This window comes from Notolepis coatsorum (assembly GCF_963971535.1).
Source record: "Notolepis coatsorum genome assembly, chromosome: 20".
In the NCBI taxonomy this organism is placed as follows: domain Eukaryota; kingdom Metazoa; phylum Chordata; class Actinopteri; order Aulopiformes; family Paralepididae; genus Notolepis; species Notolepis coatsorum.
This window is the reverse complement of record NC_140184.1, coordinates 3,966,191-3,992,689: the sequence shown is the minus strand read 5'-3', so window position 1 is coordinate 3,992,689 and position 26,499 is coordinate 3,966,191. Positions and strand designations below refer to the sequence as shown.

The 26,499-nt window shown below is 44.2% G+C and overlaps 1 protein-coding gene across 4 annotated transcripts in view; it reads right to left on the bottom strand.

Annotated features, from left to right (window-relative positions):
* The window catches only part of LOC311247052 (telomeric repeat-binding factor 2-like), a 61,460-nt gene that overhangs the window by 8,210 nt on the left and 26,751 nt on the right, over nt 1-26,499 (bottom strand). For 3 of the 4 annotated variants that reach the window (XM_084337346.1, XM_084337347.1, XM_084337349.1), the window contains exons 6-8: nt 19,208-19,332; nt 10,830-11,501; nt 4,507-4,632 (exon numbers count right to left, since the gene is read on the bottom strand). In XM_084337346.1, coding sequence (XP_084193472.1) covers nt 4,507-4,632; nt 10,830-11,501; nt 19,208-19,332 — 923 coding nt within the window. The remainder of the gene's footprint in view (nt 1-4,506; nt 4,633-10,829; nt 11,502-19,207; nt 19,333-26,499) is intronic. The other variant, XM_084337348.1, reaches the window with a different exon arrangement.

Sequence of the window (26,499 nt, the reverse complement as noted above, 5' to 3'; positions counted from 1 at the left end):
GGGTCTTGGAAAGAGTTTTATTCATATGATTAAAGTCCTGTATGCCTCGCCGTCTGCGATGATACTGACAGGCAAAAACTGTTCCACACTCTTTCCAGTCTCCAGATCTTCTAGACAGGGTTGCCCTCTGAGCCCGGGACTGTTCGCGCTTTCCCTCGAACCTTTGGCCCAATTTATTAGGCAATCGGAGGACATCGTCCCCATAATGGTCAACAATACTCCACACAAAATTGCTCTCTATGCGGATGACCTGCTGATTTTCATGGACGACCCCTCCCGGTCGGCCACAAAATTATTGAGGATAATCGACGACTTTGGTAAATTGTCAGGTTTTAAGATTAACTGGAACAAATCAGCCTGCCTACCTCTTAATGAACTGGCCAAGGCGGTACGACTACCAGCTGATATCCCCATAGTAGAACATTTTAAATACCTGGGCATAGAGATATTCCCCACGCTGAACCAAACTACTAAGTACAACTTCACGGGTACTTATGATAAAATACGCCAGGATCTAGACAGGTGGTCGTCCCTTCCTAACTCCTTACAAGCCCGGGCTTCCATAATCAAAATGAACATCCTGCCTAGGATAAATTTTATTAGCTCAATGCTCCCCCTGCCCCCTCCAATAGACCACTGGCGCAAGGTACAATCGATGGTATCTAAGTTTGTCTGGAATAACAAACGCCCGAGAATCAAAAGGGCTACTACTCAACGTAGGAAACAAGATGGGGGCCTCGCAATCCCTGATTTTAAACTGTATTTCTGGTCCTTTTCACTGAGACCTTTGATGTGCTGGCTAGACCCTGTAGAGGCTGTATCGTGGCGCTCCTTAGAAGCGGCGGCGGTGTCTCCGCTAAGATTGCAGGATGTAGTGTACTCCACTGTCTCTATTGCGAAATGCCGGCTGAGGTATGGACCGATCATAACTCACGTGATCCAAACGTGGCGTAATGTACAGAGGTCGTGTGGGGTTAAATGCCCTTGGCACCTGGACTCTCCAATTTTTAATAACCAGCAATTACTTGTTGGACACAAGCCGGTTAATATTCCTCAATGGCAAAGGAGGGGAGTGCATACTCTGGAGGATATTTATGATAAGAACGGCCTCCGTGCGTTTCAGGACTTAAGAGAATTTTATGATCTTCCCGGCGAGTCCTTCTTTCTTTACCTTCAACTAAGGTCAGCACTGAGGGCGCATGGCGTACCGTGGGCTCAAGCCTTGCACCCACACCCCTTCCTCAGGCTCATAGTGGACAGGACGACATCCAGAGGGTTTGTCTCCGACTTTTATACGCTCTTAATTCAATCCACGTATACAAATTTATCATTGGATACAATCTGGCGTGTGGATATCCCGGAGTTGGACCCCGAGTTTGACTGGGATGATGTTTGGGCAAATGTGGCATTATCTTCCCGCAACCCCAATCACCAGCAAATTAATTTTAATTATATTCATAGGACCTATCTTACACCTAGGAAGCTATTTGCTATGGGACTGATAACCGACTCTCGGTGCACTTTGTGCTCTCAAAAGGCCACTGGCACTTATATGCATATGTATTGGGATTGCCCACCAGTGGCCCGCTTCTGGAGGTCAATAACGGACAAACTTTCAGATCTGTGTGGCTTAACTATCCCATTCACAGCTGTTACGCTACTCCTGAACGATATAACGACACTACCCGCGTCCGTACAACTGAAAAGGGTTGTCCTAGCGGGCGTCACAGCAGCGAAGAAGCTAATAGCAATGAGATGGAAGGAGCCTGAGAAGCTTACAATGATTAACTGGTCCCTAACTCTATTGGATGTGATTTATCTTGAGATATCCACGGCCCGGGTGATCGGGGTAGGGCAGGCTGGAATTGACCTGTGGTTCGCAGCAGCTGAGAAGGTAAAGACCGCAGTGTGCGGCTGAGCGGGGTTGGGGCGCTTGATCGGGGGGGTCCGGCGGTCTCTGGGGAGGGGGAGGAGGAAATGTCTTGTCTGTCTTGGTTTTTGTCTTGTCCTTCTTAACTTTGACTGGGGGGATTTTAGGGGGGGTTGGTATTTAGCTATTCTGCGCTATATGTCAATTCACATGCCATCTCCCCAAGAGACTAATATTGGCAGACTGATTGACCTGTCAACCAACTTGGAGGAAGAATTTCTTTCTTCTTACACTTTACCTTCTGCAAGTTTGGCAGTCTTGAACATGTGTAAGGGACCTAGGCTATCTACAGTAAATCTGCGGCAACACTCTCATAAACAATCTTTTAAGTCACTCCACTTTGTAAAGGTGGGGAAAGGTTGCCATGTTTTGAAGACCCTTTTTGTTATTGAAGTAGCCATCTATATCTGATAGGTTGGACGCTGTTTCTTTTTCTTTTTGTCTTTATAATTTATTATTCTGTATTATTATTGTTTGTTATTCTCCTGTGAAAGTTATGTTTTTTGTTACTGTGGTTATTGTGTTGTCCTGTTTCATGTAATTAATAATAATAAAAAAAAAATTTGATCAAAAAAAAAAAGAAGTCACCAGAAAGAGTCAAAAGAAGATCGGTGATGCAGCCTTTGTAAACTACGCCCCAAAACTGTGGAACACGTTAACCAACAATATTAGGGAAGCCAACATTTTTTAAAAGGCAGCATCTCTTTACCAAAACATTTGACTGACTTTACACTATTATACTGTACTATTTCTCTGTGATTGACATTGCACTATTTATCTATTTTTTATTCCCCATGTTTTTATGTTTTTAATTTTTATTCTCCTTTTATTTTATATATCCAAGGATTTTATAGTATGTCTCATTCATGTCTTTTACATTCTACTAAAACTGAATCAAACCATAAACAAGGTGGCCTGTTGGGATGTTAGATCCTAATGTGAAAAACTGTGATTTTATAAGTCTGCTCATTTTACTTATTTTTACTTTTATCTTTACGCCCCACTATCCACTGGGTGCATACTATAACCTTATCATGTTTTGTAACAGATTACAGAAGCCTATTGGAACGTGAGGTTCTGATATGAATTGATTAATATATCTGCATTATTTTATCTCACTTTATGCTTTGCACTCGTAAATATGACCACATCTCACGATTCTATCCTCACTCCACTGGCTCCCTGTGCACTTTAGGATTCATTTTAAAATTATTTTATTTGCTTTTAAAGCTCTTCATGACTGGGGGGAGCTCCAGTAGCTCACCACGTACCGCAAGTGCTATTTCAGTGCCGTGGACAACCGCGCTCGCGCGGATCTGGGGCTGAGCGCGTTCGAATCCCGGACGGCAGCCGTGCCTTTCCCAGAGTGTCTACCCCCCCATCTGAACCCTTTCAGCCTGCTTGTCGGTCGAACTTGACCAAGTAAAGTTAAAAAAAAGAAAAAAAAAAGCTCTTCATGACCTTGCCCTACCCTACCTCTCTGAGCTGTTGCAGTTCTATGCACCTTCCCGCTCTCTCAGGTCAGCTGACCAGCTGCTCCTTGTGGTGCCTACAACTAGGCGTAAGCTCAGGGGGGACCGTGCTTTCTCCGTTGTCGCCCCCAAAGTGTGGAACGAGCTGCCGCTGCAGATTAGGCCTCATCACTGCCCCATTTCAAAGGCCTCCTTATGACCCACCTTTTCTCTCTGGCTTTTGACACCATGTAGCTTGTTGATTTTATGATCTTATTGTTGTATCGTTTTGTTACTGTGTCCTTTGCTTTTAAATATTTTGTAAGTACTCTGATCTATTTAAATTTTTATTGCTGCCTATGTTTACCCCCCCCTTTTTTTTCTCTTTTTGGTACTCCTGTTCTTTTTTATCTATTTTTTGTGCTGCTTATAGTTTTTTAATATGCTGCCTCTGTACAGCACGTTGTGCCCCTGTGGCTGTTAAAGTGCTTTATAAATAAAGTTGGATTGGATTGGATTTGCTCTTGCCGCTTGTTTTACACTGATTTTATGTTTTATTTCGTACTGATGTAAAGAACTTTGAACTCCAATCCCCTGTATGAAAGGTGCTATACAAATAAAGGTATTATTATGAGCAGGGACATCTTCAGTGAGGACCTGTTCAGGGACATCTTCAGTGAGGACCGGACACGTGTATCGCTTCCGCAACGGAATTCGGTTTCCTGGTTCCTCTGATTGGCCGCGACCCCCACGTGACCCGCCCCCCTATCCACCGCGCGCGGCAGAGACCATGCGTATAAATTGAGGAAGCGAGCGCGTCCGCGGCCGCTCTCTGCCGCGGTGGATAGGGGGGCGGGTCACGTGGGGGTCGCGGCCAATCAGAAGAACCAGGAAACCGAATTCCGTTGCGGAAGCGATACACGCGGACCGGACCAGTCTTTTTGACACATGGGTTCAAAGTTATTCTTCCCTCGATACAAAAAGCAACATGCCCTTCTTTTATCATAACCTTGTACCGTCACTGAAGAATGTGGTTATTATTCACAAACACATGTTGACCCGTTACGGGGGGGCAGTCACACCCATGTGGAGGTCTGTTACGGGGGGGGGGGGGCAGAGACTTACTGGCAGAGTGGCTTGCTGGCCTGGCGCTTGCGGGGCTTGCGTGTGGGCGTGGTGCCTCCAGCCAGCGGACTGAGAGGGTCCTCCTGACTGATGGCTGCCGGCGGCTGTGCAGACTCGGTGGGGCTCCTGCAGAACAAGAATTCATGCTCAGTTCAACGGTGTTTTTCATTTGACACATCGGGGTGTTTGTATTGTGGCCCTATAACAAAAAGAGAAATGTTACAGAGCAATATGGGGAAACGTACTCCTTGGATCAAACCCGAAGTTACAAGTCTTGGTGTTATAATATACTCAGACCTAAGCTTTAAATCACACATCAACAAGGTGACAAAACATAATATTTCCACCTTAGAAACATAGCTACGGTATAGCCGTTATAAATCAAAAAGACGCTGAAAAACTGATCCATGCCTTTATCTCAAGCCGACTTGACTGCTGTAATGCACTTCTCACCGGCCTCCCAAATAAATACACAGAACGACTCCAACTCATTCAAAACTCGGCAGCTAAGCTACTAACTAGAACCAAGAGGAGAGACCACATGAGTCCAGTATTAGCTAACCTACACTGGCTTCCGGTAACATTTAGAATCTATTTCAAGGTCCTCCTCCTTATATACAAAGCACTAAATGGAACAGGACCAAGCTACATTGCAAATTCTCTAGTCAACTATGTGCCTCCTAGAACATTGCAATCATCTACTACTGGTCTATTGAAGGTTCCAAGCCACAGCCTAAAGATAATCGGGGATGCAGCCTTTGCAAACTATGCACCAAAGTTATGGAACACACTGGACATTAGGGAAGCTAGATATCTAAATATTTAAAAAAGAGCTAAAAACGTACCTCTTCACCATAGCCATACACTCCGCTGTTGATTTGACTGTAGCACTATTTTACTCTGTCCATTATATTTGATTGAACTGCACTGTTGCATCATTTTACTATCTATTGTATTCTACTATTTTATTGCACTGCAATATTTTACTCTGTCTATTGCTTTTTATTACAGGTTCAAAACTGTCAGGCTTTAAAACTGTGTAGGACCCAGGCCTAGAACTGCACCCTGAGAGGCAGGTTTGCCCTGAGTGGGAGGTTCAAAGGGTAAAATCTTAGTGGGTATCAAACAGGAGGGAAGACTGTCAGGTTTTAAACTGTGGATACCAAACAGAGAAGGTAAAGACGACTTTAAACTGTTTAAACAGTAATCCAGAACTATTTTATTGCACTGTAAAAAACTGCTTTTATATGTCTGCACTTTGTGCTCATTTTATGTCTATTCTATTCTACTATTTTATTTCACTGCTGCACTATTTTACTCTGTCTATTTGATCTTACTCTTTCTATTATTGTCTATTTTTAAAACTGAATCAAACCATAAACAAGGTGGCCTGTTGGGATGTTAGATCCTAATGTGAAAAACTGTGATTTTATATGTCTGCACTTTATGTGCTCATTTTATGCCTGTCTTTTTTCTGTTGTGAAGCAATTTGAGCTGCAGTTTCTGTATGAAATGTGCTATACAAATAAAGTGTATTATTATTACAATTATGTTTTCAGTTCATCCTTGATGAAAGGATGAAACATTTGAACAAATTCCACCTGGCGTTCCTGAGATGATCTCGTCGGTCCAGAGAGCGGGACGGCCGTGAGGTCAGTCAGGTCACAACGACCTCCTGAATCACTGCACCATCATTACAAAACTCACAGGATATGTTTCATAACACTGTTGACCCACGTCTGTGAAGGTATTTTGAACTCGCCCAATAGGGGGCGCCACCAGTTCCAAACATTTACATTTAGTAATTTAGCTCAAAGCTTTTATCCAAAGTGACTTAACACTTTGGGTGCCAGCTATTACCCGGAACCGTCTGTAGCGAGGCCACCACTAGTTAGATAGGGAACGGTCACCTTGTTTGTAGAGCTATAACTATATTCTATATTATAACTTTGGATACAATACCATGGTCATTTGACAGTAAGAACCTTCCGTTCAAGATGAGCAAAAGAAATAATTTTTTCATCCATACATTCCCGTTTTATACCGTGGTGAATATAAGTATGGTTTTAGAGCGGTCTAGGGTAATTCCTGGGAGGTTGGTAATAGCCCGCAACGTGTTTCGTTTTTTGATGCTTTGATCGCCACCAACGGCATACGTTGTGGAGTAACGTTACAGTAACACTTTCGGATCGCAATGAAGGCATGCTTGGATCAACGCAAGATTGATATCATATAGCCCTTACCTTGACTAGGATGTACCCCAAAAAGAATATTCCAATTATCTGATCGCCATTCCAAGTATTGATGTCCATCATGTTGCCAACATAATCCATCCCACAACACTGATCAAGAGTATTTGATTCTTCTCAACCCGCTCGTCTTGCCCGGAGAAAAAGAGCCGAGCCGCACCCATATAATCGACGCACATGTGTGTGTGTGTATAAATGAATGAACCTAAATATGTAATTTGACTGATAGATACACAAAATGGGTTTATTTATGTTGATTTAATTTAGTTGTGTTGATGTTTCCATTTTTGCTAAATGGGTATATTCTGTTTGGTCTTACGCAATAAGTCTATCGGTGTGTTGGATGTGTGTAGGGGCAGGTATATATAAGAATCTTTCTTCTTCCTGTTCCTTTCGGCCATGGGATTTGGTGAGTTATATTAATATGTACTGTTGGACTGTGGTAATTCCATGTACGAATAAATAAATGATGATGATGATGATGATGATGATGATGATGATTACGAACGATAACTGATTATAAGGTCAATGAACTCAACTCCTTTTACGCAAGGTTTGGGGCGAGCAGTGGCGACGTTAGCTCACCGGCTAGCGATGCCACTGACACGCCGGGGGGAACACACTCTCTCGGTGACGGAACACAGCGTGAGGAAAGCGTTTATGGGAGTGAACACTAGGAAAGCTGCAGGCCCAGATGGGATAACAGGACGAATACTTAAGTCCTGTGCTAATCAGCTAGCCCCAGTGTTCACCACTATATTCAACCTATCCCTGGCCGAGTCCGTGGTGGCTGCCTGCTTCAAGGTGTCCACTATAATCCCTGTACCAAAGAACACCTCCCCAGCAGGCCTAAATGACTACAGACCGGTGGCACTCACCTCTGTGGTCATGAAATGCTTTGAGAGGCTGGTCAAGGACCACATCTGTGCCTCCCTCCCTAGTACCATGGACCCATTGCAGTTTGCATACAGGACAAACAGGTCCACTGACAACGCGGTCGCCCAGGTACTGCACAACACCCTTTCTCACCTTGACCGTCAGAAGGGGGGCTATGTGAGATTGCTGTTCATTGACTATAGCTCAGCGTTCAACACCATAGTCCCCACCAGACTGGTTGACAAGCTGATCGATCTGGGTCTGAACTCCGCCCTGAGCGCCTGGATCCTGGACTTTGAGTGACAGGCCACAGGCAGTCAGAGTGGGGGGACATACCTCCAACTCAATCACCCTGAGCATCAGGTCCCCCCAAGGCTGTGTTCTCACTTCTCAGCCCCCTGCTGTATTCACTGTACACACACAACTGTGTGGTCAGGTTCAGCTCCAACTCCATAGTAAAGTTTTCGGACAACACAGCGGTGGTGGGGCTGATCTCTAACAACGACGAGAAGGCCTACCGGGAGGAGGTTGATGTACTGGCACGCTGGTGCCGGGATAACAGCCTACTCCTGAACATTGGTAAAACCAAGGAGCTGATCGTGGATTTTAGGAGAATACAGCAGGGGACACACAAGCCACTGTGGATAAACTGGGCTACCGTGGACAGGGTGAGGAGTTTTAAGTATCTGGGAGTCCACATCACAGAGGACCTGACATGGACAACACACAGACACTGTGGAAAAAAAAGGCGAAACAGCGCCTCTATCACCTGAGACAGCTAAGGAAGTTCAGAGTATCAGGGATGATACTCCACTCCTTCTATTCCGGGGCTGTAGAGAGCATTCTGACTGGAAACATCACTGCCTGGTTTGGAAACAGCACGGCCCAGGATAGGAAGGCCCTACAGAGAGTGGTGCGCTCAGCAGAATGGACTACGGGTATTGCACTACCACCACTTAAAAAAAAAAAGATTGTATAGTAGTTAGTACTAGCAAGTATAGCATATGGACATAGAGTAAAACTGTATATTGTATAGTAGTGTACATAGGACCCAGTGCATTTAATTCGTAGCTCAACATTGTATTGCTTTTATCTCAGGACATGTCTATTTTATGTCTACTTTATCATCTTCTACTTATTTGATTTACTATTGTATTCTTGCACAATCGAAGCGGGCATGGCCAACCGCATTTCACTGTATACCCTGGTATGTATGTGATACATATTATAACCTTCTGGAATCTTGAAGTCCTGTACGACAAGTCAGCAGGAAGGGTACAACTCTTTCAGCTGAGTAACAGTGTTCATCAAACAGTGTTGAAACGTGTATTGAGTGCATAGCAGTAAAGACATATTGTAGAAGATGTAGAGCAGAGGGGTCTTGAGGGTGTGTAGTTAGATGATGTGTAGAGCGGAGGGGTCTTGAGGGTGTGTAGTTAGAAGATGTAGAGCGGAGGGGTCTTGAGGGTGTGTAGTTAGAAGATGTAGAGCGGAGGGGTCTTGAGGGTGTGTAGTTAGAAGATGCAGATCGGAGGGGTCTTGAGGGTGTGTAGTTAGAAGATGTAGAGCCGAGGGGTCTTGAGGGTGTGTAGTTAGAAGATGTAGAGCCGAGGGGTCTTGAGGGTGTGTAGTTAAAAGATGCAGAGCGTAGGGGTCTTGAGGGTGTGTAGTTAACAGAGGTAGAGTTGAGGGGTCTTGAGGGTGTGTAGTTAGAAGATGTAGAGCCGAGGGGTCTTGAGGGTGTGTAGTTAGAAGATGTAGAGCCGAGGGGTCTTGAGGGTGTGTAGTTAACAGAGGTAGAGTTGAGGGGTCTTGAGGGTGTGTAGTTAAAATATGCAGAGCGTAGGGGTCTGGAGGGTGTGTAGTTAACAGAGGTAGAGTTGAGGGGTCTTGAGGGTGTGTAGTTAGAAGATGTAGAGCCGAGGGGTCTTGAGGGTGTGTAGTTAGAAGATGTAGAGAGTAGGGGTCTTGAGGGTGTGTAGTTAGAAGATGTAGAGAGTAGGGGTCTTGAGGGTGTGTAGTTAACAGAGGTAGAGTTGAGGGGTCTTGAGGGTGTGTAGTTAGAAGATGTAGAGCCGAGGGGTCTTGAGGGTGTGTAGTTAGAAGATGTAGAGAGTAGGGGTCTTGAGGGTGTGTAGTTAGAAGATGTAGAGAGTAGGGGTCTTGAGGGTGTGTAGTTAGAAGATGTAGAGAGTAGGGGTCTTGAGGGTGTGTAGTTAGAAGATGTAGAAAGTAGGGGTCTTGAGGGTGTGTAGTTAGAAGATGCAGAGCAGAGGGGTCTTGAGGGTGTGTAGTTAGAAGATGTAGAGCGGAGGGGTCTTGAGGGTGTGTAGTTAGAAGATGTAGAGCGGAGGGGTCTTGAGGGTGTGTAGTTAGAAGATGTAGAGCGGAGGGGTCTTGAGGGTGTGTAGTTAGAAGATGTAGAGCGGAGGGGTCTTGAGGGTGTGTAGTTAGAAGATGTAGAGCGGAGGGGTCTTGAGGGTGTGTAGTTAGAAGATGTAGAGCGGAGGGGTCTTGAGGGTGTGTAGTTAGAAGATGTAGAGCGGAGGGGTCTTGAGGGTGTGTAGTTAGACCATTGACCGGAGGTCGACGTGAGCCATTCCCTTCGCTGCGTGATATGCCAGGTCAAGGACCTTGAAGTGGATTTGTGCGGCGAGTGGGAGCCAGTGCAGGTCCCTGAGAAGTGGGGTGACATGGGCTGACTTTGGGTAGGTTGGAGATCAGGCGGTTCTGAATGAGTTGAAGAAGTCTGGTTGTTGCAGCGATGTGAGCGGAGAAGTTCAGCCGGTCGTCGAGGACAACACCATGGTTCTTGGTGGTCGGGGACGAAGCCACGGCTACATTCTCCACTGTGATGGAACGGTCGAAGGTCGGTCAGCGGGGAGGATTTGACTGGCAGCCTTGGCAGGCGCAGCAAACAGGTGGGCCGGGTGAAGATTTGGCCATAAATCAATGACAGTTTGTCCAAATCTGTTGAAAACATAAACCGTTGAAACATGCCCCCCAAAACGTTTTAGAAAATTTACCAATAGGGGGCAAAAAAAGTACAATAAAAAAATGGGTGTGGCATAAGACAAATCGAGAGTAATAATAAAAAAAAATGTCCTAATCATTACAAAACTTGAAGCATTCCAGTCTGGGTTTTTCCACAATATGCAAATGCATGGTGGCAGCTTCTCTGAGGGCGTTTTTGCTTACATGCTGTGGAGCGTCTCCTGCATTCTGCCGCGGCGGCCCGGGTTCTGTGGGCTGTCAGGTGCTGCCCGGTCCAGAGAGGCTGCTGGGTTCTGTGGGCTGTCAGGTGCTGCCGGGTCCAGAGAGACTGCTGGGTTCTGTGGGCTGTCAGGTGCTGCCCGGTCCAGAGAGGCTGCTGGGTTCTGTGGGCTGTCAGGTGCTGCCCGGTCCAGAGAGACTGCTGGGTTCTGTGGGCTGTCAGGTGCTGCCCGGTCCAGAGAGGCTGCTGGGTTCTGTGGGCTGTCAGGTGCTGCCGGGTCCAGAGAGGCTGAGGAGTCCTGGGAGTCTGGGTCCATCACCAGATGAGCTACAGTGTACTGCCGCCTGGTCCTCCGCACCGCGACGGGACAGTCTGCTTCAGCCGGGGGGGCCCCCTCCACCAGGGGGTCCCTGTGTGCGGTGGAGGCTTCCATGGGGCTGCCGGAGCCTGTCTGAGAGGGAACAGCCGGCTCAGCGTTGGAGCCCTCTAGTGGGCTGACGGAGAGGCGCAGGGGGACAGATCCTGGGTCTGCGGGCGACCGGGGTTTCTTCTCAGCCTCTCTCTCAAGGTCCTCTTCCAGCTGACTCAGGGTGTCCTGCTGCCCCCCGGTGGCCAGGGCCTGGAACGCAGCCTCCAGCCTCCTCCTGGTGATGCTACTGCAGAGGGAAGGAAACACAGAGGGAAGGAAACACAGAGGGAAGGAAACACAGAGGGAAGGAAACACAGAGGGAAGGAAATGAGGGAAGGAAACACAGAGGGAAGGAAACACAGAGGGAAGGAAACACAGAGGGAAGGAAATGAGGAAAGGAAACACAGAGGGAAGGAAACACAGAGGGAAGGAAATGAGGGAAGTAAACACAGAGGGAAGGAAACACAGAGGGAAGGAAACACAGAGGGAAGGAAATGAGGAAAGGAAATGAGGGAAGGAAACACAGAGGGAAGGAAACAGAGGGAAGGAAACACAGAGGGAAGGAAACATGTTGTGTTGTTGGTGCAGAAGAAGAAGAAGCACACTGGCAACTAGGGATGGGTACAGAATCTGGTACTGTTAAGGGTACCGGCCGAATCCCGTCGTTACTACCGAGTACCGTTTAATTTAAGGTTTCTTTTATGACCTCGAAACGAAACCTATGAAGTGTGCCGCACGTTCACAATACACGCTTTACCTAGGATTTGACTTGATTCAACAACAAAGCAGTCGGGGCAATGGCAAGCCGAAAACGGTCGCAAGTGTGGTTACACTTTACAAAGCTAAATGCTCACTGCAATATTATATATTATATATATATTAACAAATTGTTCTAAATAAATAATAATGATAAAAAATTATTTGAAGTTTGGATATATATATTTTTTTACAACTGAGGTAGATAGATGACATTTTTAGAGACTAAAGTACAGAAAAAAGGTACCATTGGGTACCGGTATCGATTCAAATGTGAACGCTACCCAACCCTACTGGCAACGCGGTGGAAAACTGCTGAAATGTAAAAAAATAAAAATAAAAAAATCATCATGGCGATCATCAAAGGACTGGCTGGTCATGGATTATCAAAGAACATACAATACTGGCCAAGAAAGACCCCGTTATGAAGCAGAACAACAGATGGTTCTGGAATCTTGTTTTGTGTTTTGGACAAATTAACAGAAAGGTTAAGGTATACTATGCACACTTTTTACAGCTAGCGAGTGTGGGATATTCCATCCAAATAGTGAAATATTCCTCATGTATAAATGGTCAAATAATCCCGTCAGGCCTTCACCCAAAATGACTCTTATATCGGACTATATTCAATATCCAAAATTGTCATGGTTATCAATAATATCCAATAATGAAAAGGTGGAAACATCTTTCAATGGTTTATTCAAAGTGAATCAAACTATAAGTTATAGACATGCTACGTTGCAATGTGGGTCACTGCAATGGCCAGAGTATACACACCGACAGTCTGCCAGAACATAAAGACTGAGGAGTATACACACCGACAGTCTGCCAGAACATAAAGACTGAGGAGTATACACACCGACAGTCTGCCAGAACATAAAGACTACAGACTATACACCTGACAGTCTGCCAGAACATAAAGACTACAGACTATACACCTGACAGTCTGCCAGAACATAAAGACTACAGACTATACACCTGACAGTCTGCCAGAACATAAAGACTACAGAGTATACACACCTGACAGTCTGCCAGAACATAAAGACTAAAGAGTATACACACCTGACAGTCTGCCAGGACATAACGACTGCAGAGTATACACACCTGACAGTCTGCCAGAACATACAGACTACAGAGTATACACACCTGACAGTCTGCCAGAACATAAAGACTAAAGAGTATACACACCTGCCAGTCTGCCCAGAACATACAGACTACAGAGTATACACACCCGACAGTCTGCCCAGAACATACAGACTACAGAGTATACACACCTGCCAGTCTGCCCAGAACATACAGACTACAGAGTATACACACCTGCCAGTCTGCCAGAACATACAGACTACAGAGTCTACACACCCGACAGTCTGCCCAGAACATACAGACTACAGAGTCTACACACCGACAGTCTGCCAGAACATACAGACTACAGAGTATACACACCCGACAGACTGCCAGAACATAAAGACTACAGACTATACACCTGACAGTCTGCCAGGACATACAGACTACAGAGTCTACACACCGACAGTCTGCCAGAACATACAGACTACAGAGTATACACACCCGACAGTCTGCCAGAACATACAGACTACAGAGTCTACACACCCGACAGTCTGCCAGAACATACAGACTACAGAGTCTACACACCCGACAGTCTGCCCAGAACATACAGACTACAGAGTACACACACCTGACAGTCTGCCAGAACATACAGACTACAGAGTATACACACCTGCCAGTCTGCCAGAACATACAGACTACAGAGTATACACACCTGACAGTCTGCCAGAACATACAGACTACAGAGTATACACACCTGCCAGTCTGCCAGAACATACAGACTACAGAGTATACACACCTGACAGTGTGCAAGAACATAAAGACTACAGAGTATACACACCTGACAGTCTGCCAGAACATACAGACTACAGAGTATACACACCTGCCAGTCTGCCAGAACATAAAGACTACAGAGTATACACACCTGACAGTCTGCCAGAACATACAGACTGCAGAGTATACACACCTGACAGTCTGCCAGAACATACAGACTACAGAGTATACACACCTGACAGTCTGCCAGAACATACAGACTGCAGAGTATACACACCTGACAGTCTGCCAGAACATACAGACTGCAGAGTATACACACCTGACAGTCTGCCAGAACATACAGACTACAGAGTATACACACCTGACAGTCTGCCAGAACATACAGACTACAGAGTATACACACCTGACAGTCTGCCAGAACATACAGACTCGGTCCGTTGTGTGGGACTTGAAGGCTGTCCCTGTGATCACACATTTGAATACAGGGCCAACACAGTAAATAACAGTTGATTGTACACACTTGTTTAAGTAATTTACAATAGATGGAATCATAGACGGATAGATAGATATGGTAGATTCATAGATATGGATATTCTTATATTAGCAAAAAACCTGCAAATATCCGACACGAGTTTGTACTGTGGCCATGCATTTCAGTCAGTTTTTACAAGTGTTGCTACAAATGAGTAAATTACAACCATCATGCAGGTGCGCTGGATTTTATAGTTAGCTAACATTATGCATCATCAAGCATAGTTGATGATGAGCAGCAGTGTTAACTCATGAGCTCTGTAGTCTATGATGATGATGATGATGATGATGAGCAGCAGTGTTAACTCACGATCACTGATAGATTTGCATTGTCGTGTTGAGAGAGAGAAAGAGAGAGAGAGAAAGAGACTGGATGATTAGAATGTTAAACAGCAGATTGTGGCACAGACCACTTGGAACCACGAGAAGAAAACCTCATAGCTATGTCTTGTTCTGCTCTGTTGTTATTATTATTATTATTATTATTATTATTATTATTATTATTATTATTATTATTATTATTATTATTATTATTATTATTATTATAAGAAAAACTAATATATACCATTACCATCCAAAATTCTAAATATACCGTGTGACGGAGAGAACACATGTTTTTACTGTAAATGTTATTGTAAATAGTTTGAGCAAGTTTGTAGGCTATGTCTGGTTTGTTTATATTTCATTATCCATGTGTCCCAATAATTCAGTGCTACATTAATTTCAAACCTTAAAAAACAGTAACTGAACTGGACACGTCCCGTTTGTCAGGAGATGATTGATGCTGATGGTGATCTTGATTTAGTTGAAACATACAGGGTTCCCACGCTTGCCTTGACATTTTTTTCCATACTACCTCCTGATTTTCCAGGTACCATATTAAGTGATGATCTATAGGCCCCTGAAGTTTTCCGCCCCTATCCGCTCCCCCCTCCCCTCACACACTGCTTAGAGATTATGTCTTATTGATAATATCAATGCATGAAATAATGCAACAAGCTGTAGATGAAAAATATTTATTGAACTGGAACACATGAGCACTGGGATTGATATATGTTCTCTCTTCCACTCCTCTCCTATCTCATCCTGTCCTCTTCTCTCCACAACTCCCCTCGTGTCCGCTCCCGTCTTCTCTTCCTACTCTTCTCAACTCCTCTCCACTGTTCTCCCTTTTCCTCTGTCATCCTCCTCTTCCATCTTCGCGGCCTCTTCTCTTCCTGACTAACTGGCTCGTTATGAGAGCTAACATTGGCTAGCTACTGTACCCGGCGCTGGCTAACTGGCTATCGTTATGAGAGCTAACATTGGTAGCTACTGTACCTGGGCTGGCTAACTGGCTCGTTATGAGAGCTAACGTTGGCTAGCTACTGTACCTGGCGCTGGCTAACTGGCTCATTATGAGAGCTAACGTTGGCTAGCTACTGTAACTGGCGCTGGCTAACTGGCTCATTATGAGAGCTAACGTTGGTAGCTACTGTACCTGGCGCTGGCTAACTGGCTCGTTATGAGAGCTAACGTTGGCTAGCTAGTTAGCAAGATTGCACTGCTTACTAACTAACGTTGATAAACCCAGGTTTACCACACAGTTAAAACACAGCTACTTACATTTGAGGATAAACTTGCATAAGAAGTTTCACTCAAGTTTCACTGTAGATGCCAAGGCTCCCTTGGCTCACCAAGTTGCCTGCATCAAATTCCAACATCCAATATACCATATAGGATGCCAAGAGCATGCTCTACAACATGGGATCATCCATTTCTATCTACAGTAAAAGCTGTTCACATGTAAAGGGTTTTTATAAACTCATGTTAATTCTGTGCTCAATAGTTAAATTTTATTACACATCATCCAATAAAATTGTCCAGGACAACTGTTTCTATTTCCATGTAATTGGTCACTTTTGCTCAGTTTCCATGCCTTTCCATACCTGGAAAATGAAAAAATGAATCCCATGTTTTCAATGTTTTCCAGGTACCGTGGGAACCCTGACATATTTACAATTAGCATTTTATAATGTTAATAATATGAGAGTCCACATTACAGTTCTACTTTTGTTTTGATGTGAAAAGTGATGCTGCATAAGATGACTGCACTTAGCACTGACTGAGAAAGTACACATTACAGTTCTACTTTATAAAATGCTAATTGTAAATATGTTTGTCAATGTTAACACTTTCAGTGTCCATGATGTCATATCTCATTTTATCAGCCCAATGCCTGAATGCCCACGACGTTTATTAGCGTTTTATTTTTTTATTAGCGATCTGAATTCATATTTCATCAACCGAGTCTCCCGTTGGTACAGCAGCCCCTGTAGGAGCTCAGATGTGAAAAAACCGCCCCCTATCGTCTCCCAGATGGTAATGCACCCTTTTGGAATGGACTCAATGAAAATGGATGAGAAAAGAAAAATCCGGAATCCACATTTTACTTCTCAGACATGTAACCCGAGCCGATCTGATTCATTGTGGACCCTCAGAACAGCGTGGAATACATATGTCCAGTATGTAGCGTTGGATCAATAAAAGCTATCGATATTTGGAATGGCGATCAGGAATTGGAATAATATTTTTGGATAACATCTGATCTCAGGTAAGGAATCTATTTGACCAGTCTTAGGATAATCAGACCTGTTTTCACGGAGCTATAAGCTTTTTCCCTATGTGTGTGTGTGGCTGTGTGGCTGTGCGAGCAATCAGGAAATAAGATAATCGATTTTTCAGATCGCCTATATAGGGTGCATACGTACACATATATATATATATCTTGTATCTCAATGGGACATTCCTGGATAAATAAAGGATAAATAAAAATAAAATAAAATAAATATACTATCGATAATCTAGCGTTTATTTGAAAACGATTCATAAATAGGCCAAAAAATTACAACGTTTTTGTGTATTCTAGAATATTCCAGTAAAGGGCGATTATCACGGAATCTTTATATTTTCCTTGAAAACGAGGGCTTTTCAAAATGCTATAAAACGAAAATGAACCGATAAAAAAACAATCCGTTTCGACAATGTTGACTGCAAACAAGTCATTGATAAGCGACGGGCAGATTAGACACATAGCCATAATTTAAAACATAGATTAGGCGTTTTAACGCCATCATTGAAGTGGGTGGTGGCACTCAAGCACTAAATCGTGCGTCCCCTGCTGGCACTGAAAGTGTTAATAATATGAGAAAGTCCACATTACAGTTCTACTTTTGTTTTGATGTGAAAAGTGATGCTGCATACGATGACTGCACTTAGCACTGACTGGGAAAGTACATATTACAGTTCTACTTTGACGTTTTAATGTTGGACCAAAGCATTGCATGTAATTAGAATACAGGCAAATAAAAGTAATTTAGTTTAAAGTACAATCTTGGCTGTCTTTTTCTCTCAACGCTTCAAAAGGTAGATCTTGCCTTCACAAAAAAAAATTGTGATCTTGGGCTTAAAAAGGTTGGTGAACACTGTATTACATGATAATGAAGAGCTACCTCTGTGTGGACAGGGCTGGAGGAGCAGATATATATATATATATTACATGATAATGAAGAGCTACCTGTGTGTGGACAGGGCTGGAGGAGCAGATATATATATATATTACATGATAATGAAGAGCTACCTCTGTGTGGACAGGGCTGGAGGAGCAGATATATATATATATTACATGATAATGAAGAGCTACCTCTGTGTGGACAGGGCTGGAGGAGCAGATATATATATATATTACATGATAATGAAGAGCTACCTCTGTGTGGACAGGGCTGGAGGAGCAGATATATATATATATTACATGATAATGAAGAGCTACCTCTGTGTGGACAGGGCTGGAGGAGCAGATATATATATATATTACATGATAATGAAGAGCTACCTGTGTGGACAGGGCTGGAGGAGCAGATATATATATATATTACATGATAATGAAGAGCTACCTCTGTGTGGACAGGGCTGGAGGAGCAGATATATGTAAGGGATAATGTATGGCTACGAGGTCATTGTCGCAAAATAATTGACCGACACGGAGTTTAAAATACCGAGCCGCCGCGGCGAGGTGTTTTAAACGTAGTGAAGGTCAATTATTTTGCGACAATGACCGAGTAAAGCTATACATTATCCCGCTTATTACATGGCTAACTTACTAACAATATACCTAATTCATTTGACAAATCGCAGTTGTTCTGTGGCTCTGTCAGCCCAAATAAAGTGATTATTATTATCGCGGGCAGCAGCCTCTGTTTTGGCTCCGCTGTGTTCTGGTCCGCTCGTCGCTCCGCCCCCTGTCATCGCCGGCAGCACTGAATTGCACTGAAACAGTGTGTGTCAGTGGGCTTGATTGCGAACAGCTGCGCTCTGCGGTCATTATTGAAAAATCTGCGGTCATTATTGAAAAATAATGACCGCAGTCGGGGGGCTGTTGACCAATCACAAGCAAGCATTTCGGCGAATGTGAAAACGCCATGTAATAAATATATATATATTACATGATAATGAAGAGCTACCTCTGTGTGGACAGGGCTGGAGGAGCAGATATATATATATATTACATGATAATGAAGAGCTACCTCTGTGTGGACAGGGCTGGAGGAGCAGATATATATATATATATATTACATGATAATGAAGAGCTACCTCTGTGTGGACAGGGCTGGAGGAGCAGATATATATATATATATATTACATGATAATGAAGAGCTACCTCTGTGTGGACAGGGCTGGAGGAGCAGATATATATATATATATATTACATGATAATGAAGAGCTACCTCTGTGTGGACAGGGCTGGAGGAGCAGATATATATATATATATATTACATGATAATGAAGAGCTACCTCTGTGTGGACAGGGCTGGAGGAGCAGCAGGCTGGGAGGCTTCATCCGGAGTTTCCGGCTCAGCCTCTGCTGGGACGTCTCCAAGCTCCAGAACCAGTCTTGTATTTATAAGTTGTCTTGCAGCCTGGTAATCATACAGACACCATTGTTATCACACAGCGTTGTACAGTTACTACTACTTACAGTCAGGGCCATACATGTTTGGACATTGACACAATTGCGCACCAAATCAAGTGAACAGTGTAGGAAGTGTGCCCGCCTCAACATCTGCCCTTTATTCATTAGCTTAGAATCTCTTGCTGGTAGGGTTAGCTCGCCTAGTGCGGCTTTCAATACACAGTAGCAGGAGTTGGATGGGCTTGACGTGCAGAGACAGCTTGTAGACAACCCTCAGCCTGTCTGGCCTCACGTGGTATGAGGCTGCAATCCATCACCTGGAAGACAATAGGTGTGGGAAGAGGACTAACAAGCCAACTCCAAAACCCTCCCCCAGAGATGGGGGTTGGTCGTGGGGGCCAACAACCCCATCCCGTAGAAAAACAAACAGTTACAAAAACGCAGACAACAGAACAGACCTCAGTCCTGGAAGAAGAAGGATCCTCAATGAGAGGAAACATGATGAAAGCTATCAAGTCACAGAGTCGAAACCCCTTCTGTCAACCAGAGACATACGAATTGGAACATGGAAACCATACAAGTAGCAGCAGAAATGAAGAGGTGCAAACTAGACCTTTTAGGAATTAGTGAGTCATGATGGACGCAATCTGGACAACAAAGACTGCAGACAGGAGAGCTGCTACTCTACTCTGGGCACGAAGAAGACAAAGCCCCTCACACCGAGGGGGTTGGCCTTTTGCTATCAACAACAGCAAAGAAAGCACTGATTGGATGAGAGGCACATGGATCAAGAATTATAACAGCCACCATCAGAACCAAGACGAGGAAAATCAAGTTGAACGTGATACAATGCTATGCACCAACCAATGACAGCGAAAAAAAGGATGATTTCTACAACAGACTACAGAGCATCCTGGAACAACAAAAAGGAAAAGACATCAGCATTCTCATGGGAGACTTCAATGCAAAGATTGGCGGAGACAACACAGGCTTTGAAAAAGTGATGGGAAAGCATGGCCTAGGAGAAATGAATGAGAATGGAGAGAGATTCGTGGACACCTGTGCCCTGAACAACCTGGTTGTCGGAGGAAGCATCTTCCCACATAAGAGGATCCACAAGGCAACCTGGGTATCACCGGATGGAGTGACCGAGAACCAGATAGACCAGTTCTGCATAACCAGCAAGTTCAGGAGATCACTACAGGACCTGCGAGTAAGGCGAGGAGCAGACATAGCATCAGACCACCACCTACTAAGTGCTACGCTCAAGTTGAAACTGAAGAAACACTGGATGGAAACAACATCAAAGAAACAGATATTCAATGTCCACCTCTTAAAAGACACACAAATAAGAGAAGTGTTCCCACTGAAGCTGAAGAATAGATATCAAGCCTTGCAAGATCTAAGCAGTGACGAAGGAGACCAGTAAGGCTGTCCCCGAACCCTGTTTTTAGGGTTCGAACGTTCGCCAGGGTTTATCGAACGAACGTTCGTTTTTTTTAAATTTTTTAATAAAAAGTTTTTTTAATTAAATGTTTTAATAATAATATTTTTTTTATTGTATTATTATAGATCCTACGGAGGGCAGCATTGCATAGTCTATTGGTGAAAAACATGTTGTTTACAGTGGTGGCTGTTCATGTAAACATGTAATTAAACAAAGCACTCAGAAGAAAATAAACAAGCTACTGCATCAAAGTTACTACTTATGATAAACAATAGCCCTTGCACACCGCAGTCACGTAAGGGGCTAGATAAACAAAGGCATTCGTTTTGTGGCATTAACGTTATATAGTTAGTGTTACACGTTCAATAACAGGTATTCACTCTTGGTCAACGGGAAGGGGAGAGAGGCGCACGCCTCGGCTCCTCAACAGACCCGTCCACCGTCTACCCCGGAACGGGGGACGGCAGAGAGACAGAGAGACACCGGCGGGGTCCCGCTGGGCTCCCAACACGCCTGCCGCCCGTCCGCCCTCGGCCAGAGTTGTTTCCAACACAACCACCTCCCGCCATGAAGCTCGCGCTCCGTGGCCGAAAAAGGCTGGTATTCATTAATGATCCTTCCGCAGGTTCACCTACGGAAACCTTGTTACGACTTTTACTTCCTCGGCGGGGAGCTAACGTATTAGCTACGGTAAGTCTGTTGTGCTTCTCGCAAGCAGATCAATGGCGGCATTGCCGGAAGTAAAAAACTAATAAACGCTTGCCGATTGGTGGTAACAGCAGAGGCGGGTGCAAGCGGTGTGACGTAATTGGCAGAATCGCCTGTCAATCAAAATTGTTCTATTGCATTGGTTGAGAGCTCTGGTTGAGACAATAGTATCCAGCTACAGCCCGGCAGTCGGCAGACCATACTGGTTGAGCCGAGCGCTTCACATCGCCTCAACCCCATGCTCCTCCTTTATTTTTTTTTCACCGAACGTTCAAACCCATTAATTAAAGTCCGAATGTCAGCGTAACGAACAAACTTTCGAACGTTCGGGCTCAGCCTTAGAGACCAGCAAGACCAATGGGAAAGGATAAGGGAAACTCTCACAACAACATGTAAGGAAGTGATAGGAATAAAGAAGAGACACCATAAAGAGTGGATATCAGCAGAAACACTACGCAAGAAGAAAGGAGACAGAAAAAGGCAGAAGTTAACAGCAACCAAGGCAAAAGCCTAAAGAGAGTACACTCAGGCAAACAGAAAGTAGGGCTGGGCGATAAAACGATAACGATAACTATCGCGATAAATTATTTCCTCGAAATAAACATGAAACGTGGTCGCAAAGTTTCGATATATCGATTTTCCAAGCTTGGATATGAGCACACGCACTAACAACCAATCAGTGAAGGAGATGGCCGAGAGCGAAGTAGACCCGGAAGGAGACCCAGAGGTAGGACTCACTCAACAACAAGGCTTGCTAGGCTAATTAGCTTGCACGGCGCTGTTTTATATATTTACGTGCCGAGTATGTGTGTGGTGTGAATTCTTGTGAATTCACAAGACTGGACCAACAGCAAGAGGGATGGGCAGAGTATTTTGAACTGAGTCCTGAATAGACAGACACCACCTAACCCCCCGGACATTCAACCTGCGGAGACTGACATAGTCATCAACTGTGGAAAGCCCAGCAAGCAGGAAATCCAATAGGCCATTGCACAACTAAAGAATAGTAAGGCAGCAGGACCAGACAACATCCCTGCAGAGGCACTGAAGGCAGACATAGACACCTCGGTAGATGCTACACCCTCTGTTTGAGAAGATCTGGGAGAAAGAGGAAGGGCCAACAGATTGGAAAGAAGGCTACTTGGTCAAAATACCTAAGAAAGGAGACCTCAGCCAATGCCACAACTACAGAGGAATCATGCTTTTATCAGTGCCAGGAAAAATCTTCAACAGAATCCTCCTCGAACTAATAAAGAAAGCGGTGGATCCGCAGCTAAGAGACCAGCAGGCAGGCTTCCGGCCCAATAGATCATGTGTGGACCAGATTGCAACCCTCCGAATCATAGTCGAGCAATCATTGGAATGGAACTCTCTATACATCAACTTCGTAGACTACGAGAAGGCATTTGACAGCCTCCACAGAAACACCCTCTGGAAACTGCTTAGACACTACGGCATACCAGAACAGCTTGTCAACATCATGAGGAACTCTTATGAAGGAATGACCTGCAGAGTCATACACAGCGGACAGCTCACACGAAGCTTCCAAGTGAAGACCGGAGTAAGGCAAGGCGGTATACTGTCCCCTTTCCTCTTGGCCATCGACTGGATATTGAAGACCACAACAGCACAGAGGAGAAACGGGATCCAGTGGACACTCACAACACAACTGGACAACCTAGACTTCGCAGACGACCTTGCCCTACTATCCCACAGTCGACAACAGATGCAGGAGAAGACTAACATACTGGCAGACACCTCAACACAACTAAGCCTCAACATCCACCAAGGAAAGACCAAAATACTCAAGATCAACACAAACAACAAAGACCCAGTAAACCTGGAGGCAACAGCACTTGAGGAAGTAGAATCCTTCACCTACCTAGGTAGCATCATAGATGAGAAGGGTGGCACGGAGGCAGATGTCAGAGCAAGAATCAGCGAGGCAAGGGCCTCATACATCCAACTAAAGAACATCTGGAGCTCCAAGGTAATCAGTCAGCAGACAAAGATCAGACTCTTCAAATCCAACATCAAGCCAGTACTCCTATACGGATCAGAGACGTGGAGGACAACCAAGATCACAATGACTAGAGTGCAGTCATTCATCAACAGATGCCTGAGGCGGATCCTGAACATCCACTGGCCAGATACCATCAGCAACACGATCTCTGGCAGAGAACGGGTGAACAACCAGTGGAAGAACAAATCAAGAGAAGAAAGTGGGGATGGATCGGCCACACACTACGCAAACCTAACACCAGCACCACCAGACAGGCCCTTAGATGGAACCCCCAAGGCAAAAGGAAGAGAGGCCGGCCCAAGAACACCTGGCGCAGGGACTTGGAGACAGACATCACCCAGAGCGGACTGACATGGAAACAGCTGGAAAGCAAAGCACAGGATAGAGGACCCTGGCGAACTGTTGTCGACGGCCTATGCTCCCCCAAAAGAAGCGATAGGCGTAAGTAAAGTAAGTTAGAATCTTTGTACACTTGATCTCAAGAAGGTGCTGAATGAGCAATGTTAGCATGGTGTTATTCACCGTCAAAGATGGAAAATAATATATATATATATATATTTTTTTTTAAACAAACACATAAACAAACATGACAACACACGATTAGATATACAAGCATTGTAAAACAGTGTACATCAGTTAACTCATCGTTTGGATAAATGTATTATACAAGATATACCCCTAATACCTGCTATCTATTCCTCTACACACATATGCTCTTGCTCGCATCCCCCGCCCTGGACCCCCCCATGGATAATCCATCCATTATCCTTCGCTCCTAACCAGACACTACCATTAAATGCTAGCTTTTATTCTCTCCACCACTTCTAACCACATTGTCAATTTGGATTCATTGAGACCCAAAATTCTTGCTGTAGATATTTCTAGATAAATCACATCGAGATATGTAAGAATCCAGACCTTTCGGCACATTTTTCCGGTTGAAACCATCGTGATGCTATCAGTTTTTTAGCCACTGTAATACCAGATAAAACCAATCTCTTTTGTTGTATAGGTACTGCATATTCAAAAACATCATTCAGCAGTAATATAGAGGGGTGTACAGGTATATTCAGAATTAAGAGATTTGATAATTGCTGGGTCACTTCTTCCCAGAATATCTTAACTGGTGGGCAGTCCCAATACATGTGCATAAATGTCCCCTCGTCCCCATTTGTACATAAGGAGCATTTGGAGTCTTGTTTAAGACCCATTCTGTTCAGTCTTATAAGAGTCAAGTATGTCCTATGAATATAGTTAATATTGATTTGTTGATGGTCCGGGTTCCTTGATGCAAGTCGAACATTTGCCCAGGCTTCTTGCCAATCAAAATCTTTTTCTAGGTCTGGTATATCCCTCCTCCAAACAGAGTCTAGGTGGAGGGTTTCATACGAAGCCGTTAGTAATTGATGATAAAAATCTGATACAAAACCTCTCGATGTCTCTCTTTCATAGAAACAATTGTGGTATCTGTGGTGTGCAATTGGTATCCTTAATGGAACACCGTGAGTCTTCAAACATAACAATAATTGTGCGTAAAAAAGATATGTGGAACCGGTGAGATTAAACTTTTTTTCTATTTCATCATAGCTACAAATACCCTGTTTGTTGAAAACATCTCCTAATGTATGTATGCCTTGCTTTTCCCATCTAGGGAATCTTATAGGTCGTTTTCTAATCAGGAGTGCATTGTTATTGAATAAGGGAGTATGATTATGCCATTTATGTGGATTAGAATATTTTTTTTGTGTTTCACATCATATCCGGATTGCATGTGTAATTATGGGGCCAAATTTCAGTTCGCATTGCTTAATTGATATTTTGGTGTATACTATGTCCTGCAGTCTCTGTGGTGCTACTATATTTACTTCTAAATTTCTCCAGGATACTGATGCTTGGGGTTCAAACCAGGTTGTCAGTGGTCTTAAAGTGTACGCCTTAAAATAGTGGAAACAATTTGGGATTGCCATCCCTCCGTCGGCTTTGTTTCTCTGTGCGTGGATCTTTTTATACATGGTGGTTTGTTATTCCAAATAAATTTATATGCGGAAGAGTGTAATTTTTTCCAGTAACCATCTGGAGGGGGTAACGGAAGCATTGAGCTGATGAAGTTGATTCTAGGTAAGACATCCATCTTAACTATTGAAACCTGTGCCTGTACTGAGTTTTTAAGTTTTGACCACCTGTCAAGGTCGCATTTGATTTTATTTTGGATTTCTATGTAATTGTGTTTCACCGTTTGGCTTATGGTAGGGAATACTTCAACTCCCAAGCATCTAAAGTGTTTAACCATTGGTATTTCTTCTGGAAGACTTGTATTCTTTGCAGGGGCGTTCAGTGGAAGGAAAGCCGACTTTGGCCAGTTTATTTTAAATCCAGATAGGTCGCCAAAGTCATTAATCAACTTGAGAAGATAAGGCATTGCGGTGTTTGGGTTTTGCATTAGTATTACGTCGTCCGCATATAGACTAATTTTGTGTTGTGTGCCCTTGATTACGATTGGTTCTATGAGTTGGGATTGTCTTATATATTGTGCTAAAGGTTCTAGTGATAAATCGAATAGTCCGGGACTAAGAGGGCAACCCTGTCTAGAAGAGCGTGATACCGGAAATATTCCGGAGGTGATTATACCTGTTGTAATCATGGCCGATGGGTCTTTGTATAATACTTTAATCATATCAATGAATCCTTTTCCTAACCCCATCCTTTCTAATACCACCCACAGATACGACCATTCCAGCCTATCAAAAGCTTTCATTGCATCCAGGGACAGCATCGCCTTGGGTGTGGTGTCGTCCTTGCTGGCATCTAGTACGTATAGTAATCGTCTTATGTTGTCAGTGATCAAACGGTTTCTTATGAAGCCAGTTTGATCCGGATGAACTAAAGACGTCATATGCTTTTAAAGTCTGATGGCTAATACCTTAGAGCAGTGGTTCCCAAAGTCGGGGTCGCGACCCAAAGGTGGGCCGCGAGCAGCCACGGGTGGGCCGCGAGCA